At 44.6% G+C, this 19,236-nt stretch overlaps 1 protein-coding gene across 1 annotated transcript; it reads left to right on the top strand.

Annotated features, from left to right (window-relative positions):
* Positions 1-374: 374 nt before the first annotated feature.
* On the top strand, positions 375-17,148 carry CREG2 (cellular repressor of E1A stimulated genes 2). Its single transcript, XM_032201078.1, has 6 exons — positions 375-382; positions 1,856-1,949; positions 2,305-2,415; positions 3,562-3,731; positions 13,675-13,788; positions 17,001-17,148. Exons 1-6 carry the CDS (start codon positions 375-377, stop codon positions 17,146-17,148), a joined length of 645 nt encoding a protein of 214 aa, XP_032056969.1.
* The last annotated feature ends 2,088 nt before the right edge of the window (positions 17,149-19,236 follow it).

The following is a 19,236-nucleotide window of genomic DNA, read 5'->3' as shown; positions in this document are numbered from 1 at the left end:
TCTTCCTATCAGACCTTTGTCGCCCTACGGGGAAAACTACTGTATATCTCCTCCTGTTGGGTTAACACATGTAAAATTAGGTTGGGTATCTGAAAAAAAAAAAAAAAAAAGAAAAAGCAGAAGGTTCAGCAGGAAAGTAGAGAAAAGACTTTTATTTAATGAAGGGAGAGAAGGCTTTTTCATTAATTAAGGGAGAAACAATGATTTACGGTCCCTACAATCAAAACATTCATGTTTCTTTTCTAACTTTCAGGTCATCCAAGTGATTTGGAAGACAAAATAGCTAAAATTTTCATTAAGTTGGATCTTGCTGTTGGAAGGGAAGCAGTTACTAGTCAGAGACGGACAGAATTTTTCTTTTAGTTTTACCTCCCATGGTCAGGTAATTTTCAGAGAAAATCAGCCTGACTTTTGAAAATACTTTATAAGGATAGACCTTTCTTATTTCTGATATAATTTTAAGAAATACTATTTTAATTCTCTTAAAGTTAAGATCTTTTTCTGTAAATACTAAATGCAAAACTGTGCTAGTAAGATGGTTATTTTAAGTTGTCAAGTGATTTCGTTATTTGGGTTTATTTGAATAAAACTTCAGAATAAAAAGGTGAAATATGTGTTTTGTTTTTATTTCTTGTACTTATCAGTGTACTTACTGTTATCAGTGAAGCTGGAGACCCATATGAAGTCACTAACTTCAGTCACAAATTTATCTGGAAGCTGTGGAATAGATTAATGACCCTGGATCAATGCTGTTTTGTGTCTACAGTACATAGCTTAAAATTGATATTTATCACATATAGAATTCAGCACTGATTTCCACATCTTGAAAAAATCCTACTTTGCTTCCCACTTCTGCAGGATACAAGAGCCAATATCTCAGGCATAATTGTATTAACTAAAATAAAATAACGTGTATAACGTTATTGATTTGTTTATGTCAGAAACTAAGTTGTTTGAACTTGCTCTACAAGTAGAGTACAAGCAAAGAATCTCTACAAAGAAACCCTGAAATAAATTCATGTGAAATAGTAAATATAGAGTATGAAATTCGTATTGCACCTGCAGCAGATTGCATGAGGAAATGGACTAATGGTCATGTGAAAAACAGCAGGGAATTGGGATTTAAAAAATATATATAAATTGGAGAGCATGTCTTCTTATTTCAAGAAGGGACAACTCCTTTGTTATTTTAAGAAGTGATGTTTCCTGAACTAGAGAAAAGCTCTCCTGAGGAGCTTATCAAGTTTTCACTCATTTTGTTTTCAGAAATCTTTATTTATTTCCTCCTTGCATCTACACTCCTCAGCTCAAGCACCAAAGTGGGAATCAATATATAAAAGAGTGGTATCACAGCACATGCAGTCAGGACCACGTGCTAAAGGCACAGTAGCAGCGTATTCAATTTTACTTGTAAGATTAAGTGTTTGGTGGTGAAATTATCCTCACTGGGAAAGTATCTTCACAATCTGAAAAATTAATTTCAGCCTTAAGGCCCGTTACGCCTGTTTTCACTATTCCTTCAGGTTATTATGGTGAAGATAAAAATAATCATTAAAATAATAAACATGGGGAAAAAAAAAAAAAAGTTATAATGCTCAAAATTTCAGTCCATTTTTATTCAAGATTAGTTATGCAGCATCTTCTTTTTTTTTAGGTTGGATGTTAGGAAGAACTTCTTGACCGAAAGGGTTGTGAGGCATTGGAACGGGCTGCCCAGGGAAGTGGTTGAGCCTCCATCGTTGGAGGTCTTTAAAAGACGTTTAGATGTAGAGCTTAGGGATATGGTTTAGTGGAGGACTTGTTAGTGTTAGGTCAGAGGTTGGACTCGATGATCTTGAGGTCTCTTCCAACCTAGAAATTCTGTGATTGTGAGGTGTGATTCTGAGGATCATGAGGTGATTGAGCAGCAGTTACTAACACAGACCAAGCTGGTGACCTGTCCTCCACAGGTACAGACGGTGAGGTCTGATAGATGTACCTGGGAGCATTGCGAAAGGCAGAGTCTTCTGTGAGATCTGTTCCTCCCCGTCTCCTGCTGAACCTGGACTCCTTCAATAATCTGCACTGGGACGGGTTGCCCAGGGAGGTGGTGGAGTCACCGTCCCTGGGGGTGTTCAAGGAGAGGTTGGACGTGGTGCTTGGGGACATGGCTTAGTGGGTGACATTGGTGGCGGGGGGTGGTTGGACCAGATGATCTTGGAGGGCTTTTCCAACCTTGGTGACTCTACGAATGCAATGAAGGGTTATGAGGACAGGTTTTAAGAGGAGGAGCTGTGGGATCAGAGCCTCCCCGCCTCAGCTTAGCGGCGATGTGCCTGGGGCTGGGGGCCGCCCCCTCCGCCATGTTCTCGGCCGCGCTGCAGCCGCTTCCTCGCCCTCCACAACTCCTGGGGCTTCGTGGCCGCCCCCAGAAAGGTACGGGGCGAGGGGAGAGACCCCCGGGGCTGGGGAGCTGGGGGAGCCCGGGACCCGCACGGAGATGTCCGCCCTCCTCCTCCTCCTCCGCCGGGCGCCCCCCAGCAGCCGGGGCTGGGGCTGGGGCTGGGACAGGTCTGTGAAGCGCCGGCGGGGAGCCCCTTCCAAATTAACCATTCATTAAAAAAAAACAAACAAACGAGGATTTTTAAGCAATGCGAGCATGTCCTGCGATACGACTGACAGCTGCTGCTTTTTCACCCGGTGGCTCTTAATGACAAACAGGTCTGTGGAGTTGCTGCGTGAGGCAGCTCCGTTACAACCTACAGCGCGCCCACCAGCACGCACGGGGACCACTCCTCAACACCAGGAGCTTCCCAGTTGTAGAGGCGTGTAAACATCAGCAGCCCAAGTAATAACAGCAGCCAGGGCTTTCTTATTAACTACTCATAATTTAATTTTGCTGTGAAGGATTTACCGGTTACATCGAATTAATATATCGGCTGATGATTTTACTATTTAACGTCTAATTGACCATGAAGACATACATGAAGACTTCAAAAATCATAATTCAGTAAGTATCTCTCCTTGTGATTTGTGACGGGATGAAAGGCATAGTAAAGAACATAAATCATTACAGAGGATATTAATGTTTGTCCCTGCCGGGTAAGGACATTTTTGCATGTGCTATATCCATCGTTGGCTATTTACACAACTCGGAGACTGGGAGGGAACTTGTTGAGGACTCGGCACCTCGCTGTGTGGCAGGACAGGTTGGTGGCTGCCACCCCTCCCAGGGCTGAGGTTCCCTCCCAGGTGGCTGAGCTGGCGTGCAGTTTGACATGAAACACAATTCTGGCTGAAATGCCTTCCCCCCTCTCTTGGCAAACTGATGGAATCACATTCTGAATCGTGTCGAACGGGAGAGGCAAAGTTAGAGTAAAAAGCAGGCTGAATTGAGGCTAACTTCAGCTCTGTTTCCTTTTTGCTTTGAGAGAAGGTAGCAGCCCTTTTTTGGAGTAAATATTTATTGTTGCTGGTGGCATTTTGAACTTGGTAGTTCCTTTAAGCTCAGTGGAAACAAAAGTCTTCCCTATTGTGTCTTAGGACTTTGCAGATTTGCAGATGTGTCTTTGGATTTTGCAGATCCAAGGTATGCCCTTTGGGAACTGTTTGCTTATCAGCGATGGTCCTGTCAATAACAGCACTGGAATCCCTTTCTTTTACGTGACGCTGAAGGATAATGTTGTGGTGGATCTCCTGAAGTATCCTGTAGCTTCTCTGACCCTGCCAGAGGCGGATGGAAATTTTTGCAGGTAACAAAATGTTGTGTGTCCACTACTAGCTTTGGTGAGAACAAACACAGACCTCAGAATGAAACAGTGACAGCTTTATGCCAGGTCTCCACCTTCACTGTCCTGTTCTTATTTTTGTCTCTCACCATCAGCTACAGGCTCCTCTTGGGTTTGTTTTGCAGTAAGTTACCCAGTAAAACATCTTAAAGAAAAGCAGAAGTAGTAATAGATACCCAAGTAGTATCACCTAAGTATCAGCATCAACAGCTGGAGAGGCCTTCAACTTGCACGTTAGCATGCCCAAACTTTGATCTCTTTTTGGAGGTGTTGACATAAAACCTAGGTGTTGGAGATCCAATTACAGGCCACGGCGACCTGGTCAGTAAAGTCAGAAGAGTTTCAAGGGCTGTAGGAGTCAAGGTGAAGCAGACACCCTTGCTCTGCTGAGCAGCTCTGGAGGCCCTGCTGGTTGGCTTGGTGGGGCTGTAGCTCTCCAGGGTCGAGAAGAGGATCTTGTGTCACATGTGTGAAGCGTATACATGTAAACTTGATGATGATACAGTTTTCCTTGCCATGCTTGTCTCCTTGGAAGAGACACGTCTGTGCCATGTGTTTGTTTGCAGTCAGACCTGCGGCAAGCGTGGCTGGGTCGGCCTCGTGTGAAGCACTATTTCCAAAGGCCTCTTTACGTGACGAGGTAGGTGACACCGAAACTCTGTCAGACAGGACTCCGTTAGCAAAGCGGATCTTGGCTGATACTCCAAGGAAACAGGTAGAGGAACTGGTGAGTAGAGGCTGCCTCAGAAAGAAATGAGGCTGGAAGTGTTTACCCCAACTTAAGGTCCTCTTTTTTTGGGGGAAGAAAGTTTTGTCTTAAGAGCCGGATCCCAGACTTACGCCCAAGACAACCCCCAGCTGGGTCATCTCAACTTCCAAGCCTGCAAGCCAAGAAGAAAACTGGAAAAAAACAGTGAATAGTAAATGGAAGGCTCTCCCACTGTCACCTCCAGTATGTACCCTTCATCACAGCACTTACTGAGGTAATTCAGCTCTGAGTGGATGAGAAGGTCAACAGAGTGGTGAAGCTAAGATGAGAAGGGTTCTGTTTGTTTATTAAAGTTATTTCATTAAACATTTTGAGTTAATCATTTCAAATCGTAATTAAATTTATCAGCTCTTTACTAAAGGGCTAATGGAGCTTATTCCTGCCTTCTGAGCTTCTTCACTTTTATCAAATAATGAGCGGAATATATACATTAGGTGCTTAAAATTGTGAGCTAAGCCCTGTGCCCTAGCACCTACATGGATGTCCTGTTTTCAGAGGCTCAGAGCGGCTTCCATTGATGATGGCTGCTGGTGATGAGCACTTCTGCAAGTTAGACACCCATGTAGGCTCCAAAGCGTGGCCTTTCATCCCTGACTTTAAACACCTGCTTTAGAAAGTCTTTGCCTTTCACATTTTAGCAACACTGCTGCCTGATTTACCTGTTTGGGAAGAGCCAGTTCACCAACAAAATGAGTCATGACTTATAGAAATATGAAAGTCAGACACATCACAACCTTTCAAGAATATTTATTCACTGTCTTCCTATTAAGCATCTATTAATTTCCCAAACAACTGCCAGGCAGCTAACCCCTGTATTGCCAAGACAGCTGAGGCCACGCTAATTACCAGTGGCCACATCCCTGCGCTCCCTCCCTCCCTTGGACTGGTCACATGCTGCCTCCGTCCTTCTCTTCCATCAGCTCTGGGATTTGTCTGACCTCGAGTTCAAATATCAAGCTGAAGAGAATTAACCCAGTGATGGCAATCCCATTTTCTGCTGGTCCTTCTGCCTGTCCCATGCCTGGTGCTGCTCCCGGCCAGCCAGTCCCACCCCTCCTGTGGCCATCGAGGGGGCTGCTTTATCTCTAACCTACCAGAAACCTCTTCCTTTTTTTTTTTTTTTTTCTGGATTAGGTTTCTGCTGGGTTAGCAACTTGCAGAAGCTCACCAAAAGCCAGAGGAGCACAAAGGAGAGGGGAGAGGAGAAGGTGAGGGAAAATAGGCCACCCCCCATTCCTGCATGTAACCGTACTCTAAATATTGAGCTCACCGCTGAACTGAGCACAGAGATGTGGAGTCAAATCACTGCTCTTTGCATTATTTATTTCATCATTATGTGCAGTTTGGTTTTAATTATTCCTGGAGTTCTTGCCTGCCACAGATGTTGGTTGGCATTAAGGGAGAAAATATCAGATAAAGAGAGTGAAAAGCTGGGGCATTTGGTGAGCTGCTGTTTGCATTTTTGATAGCTGGCAAAGCAAGAAGGCTTTGGGGCCGTCTCACAGTCAGCAAGCATGCAGGCACTGCGAGCTTAACTTTCTTCTTCCCTATGTAACCAGGGTCAGAAATGAGTTTACGTTTTAAGCTAGGAGAGCAACCTCACAGGGAACATCCACAGTGCGGGGTTTCGTGTGGTGGCTTAGCTTTTGTCCAGCAGGTTTCTTTCTCTTTACTCAGGTGAAACGAGAGGCCAGACCTGTTATTCTGGCAGACCTCGGACTGTGCTAGATATTAGGACAGCACCCGTGGAGATTTTGTCACGGAGGGAAGTGTCATTTATATTTTCTAATACCTGAATTTTCTCTGGGGCAAGGGCAACATTAATTGTTTTGGTTCCAAAATAAGCAGGCAAAATAGCTAAATGAATAACGCTCTACGTGAGAAAATTCGCGTCCTTGTATGCCAGCAGTGAATTTGGCCCTGCAGCCTGCTTTCAGGTCGAATTTTATAAGAATTTCATTATTAACCTACCCTGGGTTGTAAGAATTAAAATAACTGAAAGCTGTTTGATGCCTGTAGTCAGTGCTCTTGGGAGCACTTGGCACTCTCCTGAAACATGCTTCTGACCTATTGCATACAGAAGAAATCTCTGGCCTTTAGAAAGAAAACACAGCTGACATTTCAATAGCCTTGTATCTAATCAAGTGGCCTGTGTGCCCGTACATCAGCTTGATATTAAGTTTATTTAGTAGCAAATTTCATTTGTTTTGTTTCAGCACATGCTCAAGTTTCAAACCTGGACAATAAATATTCCCCACTCGTGGGGCTGTGAGGAGTATAGGGCGGCCTTTTTGGTTTTCCAGCCTCAGTGTTTAATCAGCTGGAGAGAAAATTTGCAAAGCCCCAGCCAGTACAAAACTAACTTTTAATAATGAAAGAAAGAGAGCGGCGATGCATTGGGATAGGCAGCAGTTGCAGGACGTGATGCTGTGGCAGCTCCAGCCTGGGTTCCTCCTCTCCCACCCAGAGATTTCCATTTCCCAGGGGGAGACGAGCTGCGTCTCCCTGCAGACACCCTCTGATGCTCTGCCTACAGAGAGGGTTAGTTAGCCACTGATCTGACGGCTGATAAATGGGTAACAGAGGCAAGAAAAATGAAATGGTTCAGGGCTATAAATAGACCGAGCAGGCATGTTTATTCCACATAAAAACTGAAAAGATTGAGTCCTATTCTTACGGATTTCAGAGGGAACAAGACCAAACCCTGCAGTAAAGAATAGAGGGGCGATTGTTCTGAATGGATTTCCCAACACACAAGCTGCTCAGAGGATCTCTCTTTCCAAGTAAGCTCCTGGGTCTGCCCCATTACAGTTCAGGCTGGAAAACAGGCGATTAATTTCAGGATGGATAAACCAAGGATGGATAAATCAAGGATGAATAAAACAAGGAAATGTGGTGGTGTGCCTTCACGCAAGGAGAAACTACGCGTGTGGAAGACAACGGCTGAATCCAGACATCCGTCCCGCGTTTTTTGAGGAGTTGAGATCCACCTCCTGTTTCTGTGGCACAGACATGTTTCTATTCCTGGTATTTGTATTGGTCCTCTTTAGTCATATGCAAATAATTATGTCAGGAGCAGTTCCTGAAAAATCTGTATTTAAAAATTCAGGAAGATACCAAATTAGAAAGTCAAACACGAAACCTACTATCATCGTGACCCAGTGCACACAATACAGCTCTAAATTACTGTTTTTTTTAATCCCTGTATGCTTAAATAACCAACTTCCCAAAATCCCTGTCTAGAGCACTAATATGTGTTTCCCTGAGTTTGCTTACAGAAATAGCTGATGCTGTGATTCTTTCTTTTTTCTTTTTTCCTGTGAATTGTCTGTGGTTAAACTATATAAAACCTTCCTGGCTGAAACATGCAGTTCAGCTAAAGAAATGAGTTGTTATTGTGAACAAAGAGAGACAAAGAGACTGACTTGATGTAATAAATTATAATTAAAACAATCTAGAAATTATTATCTTCTAGGAACAGCAAAATGACCTAAAACTTTCAGACAGGTAGGCTGTGAACACCGACTCCCTTCAGTGCAGAAGAGCCATTGTACCAGCACTCTTCAGTTCCCAAGGCAGCTCTTCCAAAAGCCAAGATGCCTTTTAACTCTCTTTGCTGGCTCTCAGACACGGCTGATAAAGATATTCTTGTCAAAGTCAGAGCAGGGCAGGGCGAAACTGCTCAGCCATATCCAGCTGAAGGCCAGCAACAGCTTTTCAGATTATGAAATTGCTTTCAGTGGAGATTTTGTTTGACGTCTGTGCCACGCAGATTAGCAGCAGCGATACGTGCTGTCTGCCTCAGAGACAGTTAGTGAGGAGACAATAAAATGAACGAGGAGGAAAACTGGCTTTTGAAAACTAATGACATTTAATAATCGAAATTATATGCGCTGTACAATAATTCTCAAAGGACATAACGTTTCTTCCATTCCTTCATATAAATGGATAAAAAAGGACAAAAAAAAAATGTTGCCATAGTAGTTACTTTCTGGTTATTTCCTATTTTGGGGCACGAGGAACAGAGGTCCTTTACAGGGTGACAGAGTCCCTGCCTTGAGTCAGTGGCAGGCAGCAGGGCTCAGCCAGTCCCCACCTCCAAATGGCATGGCTTCGTATGGCCACGGGGCTACTGCTGCAGGAGAGGTGAGGGTGTGTGGACACCCATTGCCCTTACGCCACAGATGAGGTGCTTTAAAGTAGCAAGAGTAGAAATAGGGCTCTCTTCTTGGCTCCTGACTCTCCCTTTCTGCAATAGAGAAGGCTCTTTTACAACTTCTCTCTTCTTTCTGCTTAAAAGTAGAAAAGTAAAGTAACACTTTTTCATGGAAGGATGGAAGGTCCTGTCTCCTCAGGGGAGAGGAGGAGGAGGATGGCAGCTCCTCAGTGGGAAAAGCAAGCTGGGGAGGATGAGAGATTCCCATCCATACGTCTCTGCTTCCTCCACCAGTCCCTGGAGCACCACTGAGCCCCCCCACCTTCTTCCTAGCCATTCCTTCTCAGGGACACTTGATTCTCCTTATTGAATGATTCCTGAACTCTTCTTTTGCTTTTACTGCTGATCTGTGCCAGATCTGTTTCAGCTCACTAATGGACTGCAGAGGCCAAGGATGAAGATGAATACCCAGCGAAACCAGGGGACAGGGCATCGACAGTCAAAGCAGGGATCTAGAGATCTCAGCTGCAGAAGGGAGTCCTAACAAAGTCCCAACATCATCACCTTGTGAGCCAATTTAACTGCATCAGCCTGAAGTGTACGTTCATCGGATCTGCACTTAGATGGTTTTGGTGCAGGAACCTTCTAATTAAAATCTACGAGATGCCTGGTGTAATAAACAATCTAATGAGTAGGTGGCAGTCTTTACCCTGAACCGCTCTTGAACCATGACTCAGAAAGTGCAGAAGTGGTGAGCAGTAGAGTAAGCGGGGCGTGTTCATCAGTAGCATCATTGTCAGGAAACAAATTTCGCTTGGACACAGGCTTGGCCGTAAGCTCAGTAAAGCTGGCACCTTGGTAAGATGGTACTTTGTAGGCCAGCTGCAAATGCAGCCCGCTCTCTAACTCCTTGTGCCCAGAAGAGACAACTGCCCAGACTGGGTCAGACTTTGCATATGAAGTTTGCTCACCAAGCAGAGGAACGGAGGTGATCAATTCTCTCTTCACCAATCAGATGAATAATTAAGAGAAGCTCTCTTAATGCATCGTGTTCTTATAAAATGCATAAGCTGAATCCTCCTCCATTGTCATCTGGCTTCAGTTAACTTCTGCAACAAAGTGTATGTATTTCATATCAGCATAAATAAATAAATGTGTTCCCTATTGATTTGTCTCCTACAATGGTTCCCTACTTTCTCCTCCCCTCAGTTCACATCTTACCGTAGCCTTCATGAAATCCTCTCCAGGGCTACCGAGGACCTGATTCTCTTCCCAGGGCCTTAGAAGCCCTTGAGGGTTTCCTCCTCCATGCCCCCAAATTTTATGTAAAGCCATTTTTTCTGCACGCCTTCTTGTCCTTGTGCCAACCAAGACAAAATAAACCCAAGGACTGAGAGCTGAATATGTATTTATTTAGACAGAAGGCAAGAAATAACTAGTAAATGCATGACTAGACCTCTACAGATACGAAGGAGGAATATTTTAGTAAATACACCTATTTATCCCTGTAATGTCTTTAGTAAAAACATGAGCTATATCCCTTTACTCCTAGGAAACAAAGCCTGTGTTTAGGTTAGTTACATCAGTAGCACCAATGAAAATTCAAGACCTGTTCACAGTACAGTTAGAATTGAGTTAACTTTTAGAAGTAACTTTAGGGATCTTTGATGGTTTAGAAAGTATAAAAGTTATCACACGTTATTAAGGAAATCCTACGCCAGAAATGATGAAGAAACAGATTTATTTCAGAATATGAAGGGCTCCTTTGATAACGAAAATAGTAATGGTAATGTAAGATTAGAGTGCAAGGTCACTATTCTGAAAAAGAAAGCCCACGGTAAGAGCCAGTGCTAAATGCAAAGCCCACAAAGTAATAACACGGCGTACTAGATTCAAATGTATCGTCGTCCTTTGCTGAGCTCATCCAAAACTTCATCTTACAAGTAATTTGTTTGCCTTATTTCCCAGAAAAATAATCTTCTGTTGTGCAGAATTTGGTACAAATAACTTTTACTGGAAGTGACGGCATCGTGTGTGTCAATTAGCGTAACGCCCTGACTCACGAGAGGGTAACAGACAAAAAACTGCAAACACAAGGAGTCAGGAAAATAAATTAAATAATAAGATTTCAGATATGGCTGTATTGTCATCAGCTGAACATGTGGAGAGCAGATTGTTTTTTTTTTCCTGTAAATCAGGGAAGAGCCACATCTGACACTCCTATCAGGTGAAAAACCTCTCAACAGCGGAAGGCAGCAACCACAACCCAAGAGCAGCGGTGCCAAGCCAATTGCCTACTCAAAAATCAGCAAGGATGCTTGTAGAATAAATGAGGACTTGCACAAAAAGATCAAGTAATTCTCATCTGAGGAGGTGTCAACCCAAAATGCCTCACCAAATGACCACACCCGAATTTATCTCCTTGATCCTCTCTGTGAAACGAAGACATCCTTTAATAACAACCCCTTTCTAGTTCCTCCCTGAAAGTAATTAGCACCATCCTGCCTAGGAGCTGTACCAGGCAAAGGTGGCTGCAGGTACTCGTGCTTCTCCCAGCTTTCAGTTGTTTATGGTGCTGTTATGCTCTGGAGGAAATGGTTTCGTACACAGAGATAAAGGGTTATCAGCTGAAAACAAGCGCCTGAACTGCAGCTTGGCAAGGGAGAAGTCCCCTTCCGTATTTGTAAGACTGATGAAGTACCGAGATTAAGCACGAAGCAGCAGTAGGTCAGGATGACTCAAATGGACTTTAAGACTGCACTGCCCTAGCTGCTGGACTTGCAGGTCCTGATCTGTGTGTGGGATCAGCTCACCCTTCTGCTGTGGGCGAGCTGATTCCCATGGAGAGTGCCTTTCAGTGGGCAGCGTATCCCGCTTCCAAAGGGGAGGACGCCACCTTCATCTGGAACCATAAAAAAGGGGCAGGTCTGCCCCTCCCCTGTGTCTCTGTGCAGGACAGGATCCTGCCCCCTTGGCATGAGCTCTAGGAATTAAACCTGGGGGAAAATTTTCCCTCTTTTTTATAAACTGGGTTACTTTTTTTTTGCCTCGAGGCACCCCAGAGAGTGGTACCCTGCAGCCGGCGCAGTGCCAGAGCCAGCTTTTACGTCAGGTCACCTTTAACCTGAAATGCCATAAGGTGCAGTCTTATCTGTAGCTTCATCAGGTCTTAAATGGCACCCTGTCCCCATCACACATGACCATCTCCTCCCTCGTTTTAGTCATAATGATCCTGATATTTATTCTTGTTTTGATGGGTCGGTTGCCCGAGGGGTCACGCAGACCGAACGGCCCCGCAGCACCCAGACAAGAGAAGTGAGAGGGAGCACGGGTGTCACTGGGTCACGGAGCCACACTGCTCAGGACGGGACAGGCTGGGACCACTGTAAGCAGGATGTGAAACTGCATCGTCAGCATGCGGTGCGAGCTAGTGTTGATCTACAACACGCCAAGGCGGCCCTGTAGACAAGTTTCTACTGCAAATATATGCTGGGAGAATTAAACCCAGTGTCCGGGCAGGCAATGCGGATTTTCAGGTACTCAAAGCACCATTTGCTACTTCATAATAATAATAATAATAATAAAATGTGCTGGAGAAAATCAGACCATTATTTATTGATGCGAACGAAAAGACTGAGCTTGATCCTTGGCGACCGCCCTTCCTCCTGTGCAGAAAGCACAGTAGAGGAAAAAAAAGTATGAGTGGGGTTTGTCCAGGCATCATTACGCTGAGCACCACCTTCAGAGAACGGCAGCTCCAGACCGAACAGGATGCTGAAAAAACATCCCAGAGATGATGTGACTGCAAATGGCTCTTTGGAGCTCAGGCTACGGACTGTGCCAAGTGCTTACTGGGCATAGCCGAGTATCAATCAGCCTGTTGTATTTCCTTGCGTATTTCTGTTCCTGGTCCTATCTATAAAAGCAGACACTTTATCCAGTAAGCTACACGGTCTTTCATAACCATCTGTGGGGAATCTGCAGGTGTTAAATTAGCTGCAGGAGGATGCCCATATGTTTCCTGCATGCAATAGGCACATATTGAGAGTTAAAACAACCAAAAAAAAAGCCACTGCAGATTGCACACAGTTGAGGCTAAAGGGCTCAAGCAGAGATCTTTACGTAAAATTGCACACAGATGAGATGTAATTTACTGTGATTTGCTGCTTCAGATTAAAACACGGAGAACAAGAAATGCAATCTTTGTTTCCTAATGTAGTTTTCAGGGCTTATGTTCTTACGTGGGGACACAGTCCTGGGCAATGCTGAGCAGTCTCAATGTGCTGGCAAAGGACCTTGGGGCTGCTCAGCATGTCTCGGGATCAGGCCATTGCAGTCATTGCCTGAAACTTTTTTGCAATTTGTCAGTTTACTCATGATTTATATCATTGTATTGTAAACCTCGGAGTCAGCAGTTGTCCCACAGCTACTAATGGGAGTTATTTATTATTACTGTATAGAAAGAGCCAAAAAGCAACAAGTACCTACTCTGTCTCAGTTTGAAGGATGAAGGCAGTTGATTTTTTTTTTTTTAATAGACTTTACTTGACTCTTTGTGTGTGTGTGTGTGAAGAAAAGCAATGTAAAGCGGTTGAAAAATGGGTAAAAATGAACAAGAACTGAGTTTCCAGGGTAGGCAGAAAGAAAAATTACATGCAAATACATATACACATACTTATTAATCATCTCACTAATTCTCTTCGGAATCCTGAATTCAGGGCTGTCCATAGGTCTGGAAAAAACTGTCATTTTCAGATTTTTAAATTATATATATTAATGCAGTTTTTAAGAGTATGAATTAAGATTAAGCAAATCTCTACAGTAGAGGTCTCTCAGGTATTTCTTCAGCAATCCCCCTGACTGTTACAGCTGAGTGTAGGAAAGACCTGCACGGTTTGAGAAAATACTGCCTCTTTTTGTATTTGTATATCTCAAAAGCGAAGAAGACAAGCTATTACATGAGCATTTTTCTCTGTGCACAGAAAAAATGTAGTCGATCCGGAGGATCCAAGGTGTGCCAGACTGACTCTCACAGGACAGATGGTCATGGTGCCTCCAGAGGAAACGGAATTTGCCAAGCAAGCAATGTTTTCTAGGTCTGTATGTGATATGCATATAGTATCGTACAGCCTGCAGTTTTGAGACAAATATATAGATGCAGCCACTTGGTACAGAAAACCTGAGAAGCAACAAGCCTGATCTTTACTTTGGGGCCACAGAGGATGTTGGCCTGGAACTACAGGCAGAGCTTCGCAAGCTCCTTTTAACTGTTGAGGTAATGAACTGTGGAAACACGGTTGGTAAATATTAAGACTGCAGTAGACCATGTGTTTTGTAATCGTGGCTGTAAGGAGAGATTCCATAAATACAGGGTGCATTGGTTAAGTGGGACACTACATGTAGAAATCCATCCCACCTCAGGACAAGTAGTACTCATTACCCGCAGCCCCTTAGCAAGAGACAGAGCAGCTACCTTTGGGCACTATGTCACACCCATTTGTAGGATGAAGCCTGTGGGCTTCAGTGAGGCCAGACCTCATGGTTTGGAAACAAAATTCATCAGCTCTCATCTCCTGGAAACTTTGCAATGTAGAAATGAGACAATTTGTAGCATGCTTCCCAGCGCTGCAGTTCTTGACACCTTCAACAGAGCTACACCGGAGAATAAATGAGCGTGCTGCCAGGGCAAGCCCAAGAGAAGAGGCAGAAATACAGGACGTGAAGGCTGTAGCAGACGGTAGCTTGAAGAGATTGTGCCCCACCTGCTAGCTGGTTTTATGACCTCTCCTGACATACCACCACAACTGCTACCGAAGCCATAACGTTTACAGAACACAGCCTCCTGTGAACAGATACAAGCACAACCCTAACACCATCCACCCCACACCCAGGGCGTGCCCCCACACCCTCCAGTGGGACCCGTTTTTATCAGTGTAACTAACAGGCATCAAAAGCCTGAACTTTAGCCGGGACGTGCACCTCCAACACTGGCTGACAGGGATGATCCTCCAGGCCGTACCCTGCCCAGTGAATCAAATACTGAGGGGAAACTGGGACGTGCTGGGAACCTGCATGGACCAGACATAATGTTCTCTCTGTCCTGCTGGGAGGGATCTGGGTGAACAGGTTTTAACGTGAACAACAGGGGCAATCCTGAGGGAACGAGGAAGCTGCAGACAAAATGGCGGGCCAACTCCATTGTGTACAGGCCCAGGTAATGGCGGTCCAGCACAGAAAGAGGGCTGCACCAAACAAAGATGTTCACAGGACAACCAAATGCAGTCCCCAGCTGCAATGTCCAGCGTCGATCTGTGTCATGTCTGTAAGCAGCCTTTGCTTTTTTCAGATGCTCTGGAAGAAATAAATGTATACGCTGCAACTGTTGGAGGGAGCCCTCAGGGCAAAACCCCTGGGCAGCTGCCAAAGAGGCTGGGTGGTCACAGGGATGACAGTGGCCAACTGTGTGGAAGAGCAGACACTGCTGTTAGAGGCAAGTGGAGTGTTGAATAAAACCCTGAGCTAAACCACCCTCAATATAAGCCTTCAAGGCCGCCATCTCTGGTGGCCTCCATCTCTGGTGGACCACAGTCTTCTGGAGCCAAAGGGAGAGGAGCATCTGGGAACAGCTCAACAGAGAAATCGTATACCCAATGGGGGGTAATGTCAGTGCTTGCCTTTGCTCAAAAATATGCCAAAAAAAAATCCTAAATTCTGTCAGCAACACCCCCTGAGATGCCCACAGGTGGCTCAAGAGATGCTGACAACGTGACAGAGAGTTACTGGAGCCTCTCCATCAATAGCAAAAAATGAGACCAGGGACAGATGGGTGTTGTATTGGCACACAAACCTTTTCTACAAACTTTGCAGAAATTGGATTATTACATGAGCCAGGGTCCACCAATGCCTCAGCAGCAGCTGCTCAGCCACTGAGGAGCAGAAGTGAGACTGACATGGTGGGATCACTGGCGTCAGCGGTGGCCAGAGCCATTTCCTGACACGGTAGCAGGTGCTCAGAAAGACATCTCAGAGTGGGAAATCCCCAAAGGTCATCAAATCAACTGCATCCTCTGCAGAGTCCTCTGCAGGGGGAGAGGACTTCCCCCTGCAACAAGTGGCCAGGTCGGGGTGGTCAGCAGGACGCTGAGCTGGGGCAGAGTCCAGCAAACACAGGAGCTGCTCCACCTTAGACTTCCAATAGCGGCCTCCAGACTATCTTGCTGTGGAGAAACTGTGGTTACAGAGAGGTAGCAAAGGGCCAGCCCCCAGTTCAGCTGCACAGGAGATGCACCATTTGGCTACGCTCTGCCTCTACTGGCACACACTGAGCAGGGGGTTAAAAGCATGGTGGAAACACAAGGTGCCCCAAAGTTCATCGCCTTTGTAAGCAAGGAGGCAAAATCATCCAAAACCCGATCTCCTTGAGCACACAAAGACCAAGGCCTTGCTTCCAAACAGGACAAAGAAAGCCAACCTTTACACATTCACAGCGAAAGCCACCATCTCAACTCTGCAAGAAAATTTCCATGAGAAATGCAAAAAGACAGGGACCAGCATCCCCAGAGCCTACCCTCTCCAGAGCCTACAGGCAGTGACAGAGCTGCTGTGTCAAGGCTTGAGTCTTCTCTGATGCCTTACCCAGTAATGGTCCCAGCTCTTGTGAACGCTGTGGCTCGAGCTGTTGTATCCAATCCATACACCACTGCTGAGCTCCCACAGCATCCTCTGCAGACGCACCTGCAGGGGCTTAGGGACCAGGCACTTCCAGCCAACACCACTGGTGGGGATGGTCTTGTTGAGCAAGTGGTAAGGAGAGGCCAAAGAAAAGAGACAGAAATACAGGATGAGAAGGCTCTAGCAGGTGATAGCTCGAAGGGGCCATGCTCTGTCTGATAGCTGGTTTTATTAATTCTCCTGACACACCATGACTGTTACCAAAGAGGTGATATTTACAGAACACAGTCTCCTTTGAACAGGTACAAACACGACCTTGACACATGTTCAGAGAATCTCCTCTAACTGTTTTTACCTACTGGAGACCAAACAACATCTGTCTTTAAAGAGGAGGTTCTGTGACAGGGGAAGATATTGTTCACTGACTGCCTTAAGCTGTAGTTCTTGCCAGACAGAGGTGTGGAACATCACCAACCTTATTTCAAGGCAAGGCAGAAAACATGACTGGTGGTGACTCTCAGATCTCAGGTTTCATTCTGGATGAGCACACTAGACTAAAGGAAAAAAAAAAAAAAAAAAAAGCAGACTAGGCATGTAATTTGGCACATCTTTTATTTATTCTTTTTTGTCCTTCCAGGCACCCGGTGATAAGAAAGTGGCCTCATAGCTATGAGTGGTTCTTCATGAAAATGAACATTGAGCACATCTGGCTTCAGAGCTGGCATGAAGGAGTTTCTGCCGTTCCAGTAGAAGAGTACTTAAAAGCAGCTCCAAGTAAAGCTTGATTGAATGGGCTTTGAGAGAGAGATCTTCTGAGTTTCTTTTCCAAACACTGTTACAATTTCATGCTGGATGGTTACCTTACAGTGATTTTTTTTTTGTTTGTTTGTTTTCCACAAGGCTTCAAAATAGCTCTGTCTTACATGGAACAGAGTGAAAATAACTAAGAGAGACTTTCAAATTATAAGTGAGAGGTGGTACTGGCCCAACCCTGCAATGTACAAACACGTCATTTCAAGCAGGCAATATATCACCTTGAACACTGCTTAAAAATGCTTTGTATCTGCTTGTTTGGGCTTTTTTTTTTTTTTTTTTTTTTTTTTTTTCCTTTGCACCCAGTGGGAAGCTATAGTACGTGCTAACTATAATGTTCTGATTTACAGAAAAAACAAATTGCCTATTCAGAACCCTCTATGTATTGTGGAAGTATTATTGCTTCTTGGTCTCTCATTTTAGAAGTATTCTAAGCTAAACCAAATAGCTGCAACTTCAGATATTTAAGTTGGTAAAAATATTGTACTAGGGCTGTCCTCATTTGCCAACTTAAATTTTCTACATGTATTTTCCCTAATTATCTAATCTGGTATTTCGCTTGGAAATTGAGTCGAAAGGCTCCAAAGACTCTTTTTGTGGGAAAAATGCAAGCAGCTCAAAGAACACAGCTTCAGTATAACTTGTCTTTTACTGCCACAAAGCTGATTAAACATGTTAAGGGACAAAAACAAATCAGGCTCACAAGAATTATCGCAATACAACTATAAACATTCTTACTTAAAGAATTTAACTATAATTTAATGTTCTCAGCTAGCCCGTTCCTGTTATGAGACACAAAAAGTATTTCAATAGCCTGTAGTCCTGATTTTTTTGCACCCCATCTCCAGCCACCACTTTATTTTTAACTCATTTGTGCAACTGACTTTTGTAAACCCTCACCAACTCATCTAGGGGTGGAGCTAGACATTAACTCTGTTTTCTCACCAAGGTTTAAAGGCTTTGTTCATGAATTTACTTTTTCAAGTAGCCTGAAGATAGATATTTCAGTTCATGAAAATACTTTTTCTAGTGTGGAAAGTGCAAACCTGGTTGCAAACACACTATGCATGTGATAATACCAAAAGAGTTCAAATCAGTTTTATTAATCTTCAGCCATTTCTCTAGATGTCCTGGTAATCTTACTCTGCAATTCCTAGGGGTGTCACAGGAAAAAACATCCAACAGCCAACTGTCCAAGTCATGACAGAGGTTGAAAAACTGTAGGGCTGTTCTCCTCGTTAGGTTAAGAAAGAGCCAGATTGAGGTGGCTTTCCTGTGCATCCCTGGGAGGGAAGCAGAGCCCTGGGCACTACCCCACACCACGGCATGCATGAGGAGCGAGGGTTTCTCAGTGAGCGACCTGAGCTTTTACAGGTTAATCCCCGGACAGAGCTCCCAGGCAGCTCAGGGAACTGCGACCAGCTGGAAGCCAATTAACTGTAGCTGAGATTATTTTGGTTCACGCATGAAGAGAGAGCGTCATTCCCTCAGCAGAGCTGGGCAGCACGCTGTTTGAACTTCCAAGGGCCGCTTAGACCTTGGGTTCAAGCTCCAGGCATTGCCACCATTCCTAATACTCTGCAAGAACTGAAGGAAAATGTGGGGGGAAGGCTTTATTTAGACATTCGCTAAGCCTTTTGTTTTCCTGTCTCATTGCCAGTGCGTCTGTTAGCAGTGAGGATCTTTTGCGGAGGTAATTATGCAAGAGGAGGTAGCGTCCTGCCTGAATCTGTTTCCTTTATTTTCTTGGCAGATGAGCAGCATTCTCCCATCCGACTTTGCCCCTAGATCTGGTACCGTGTACGACTGAAACAAAATGGCTGGCCCTGTACGGATGTATTGATTGCCATTACATGAAATCCTCCTGGATTCTTCTATTTTTTCCATGGAGATCTTTGTCCGCTATGGAACAAACACAGACACTTTGTGTGCAGAGTATTAGGCCCTGGAAGGGAATCTCCACAGGTGCAAACTACACATTTCCGTGCAATTTAATTACACAGTGTATCATCCTAGTTCACTGCTGTTCCCAGAGAAACCTGAACTAATCTTATTCTCCT

Source organism: Aythya fuligula, chromosome 1 (genome assembly GCF_009819795.1).
Source record: "Aythya fuligula isolate bAytFul2 chromosome 1, bAytFul2.pri, whole genome shotgun sequence".
Lineage (NCBI taxonomy): Eukaryota > Metazoa > Chordata > Aves > Anseriformes > Anatidae > Aythya > Aythya fuligula.
Note: the sequence above shows the minus strand (reverse complement) of the source record. Positions and strands in the feature narration are given on the sequence as shown.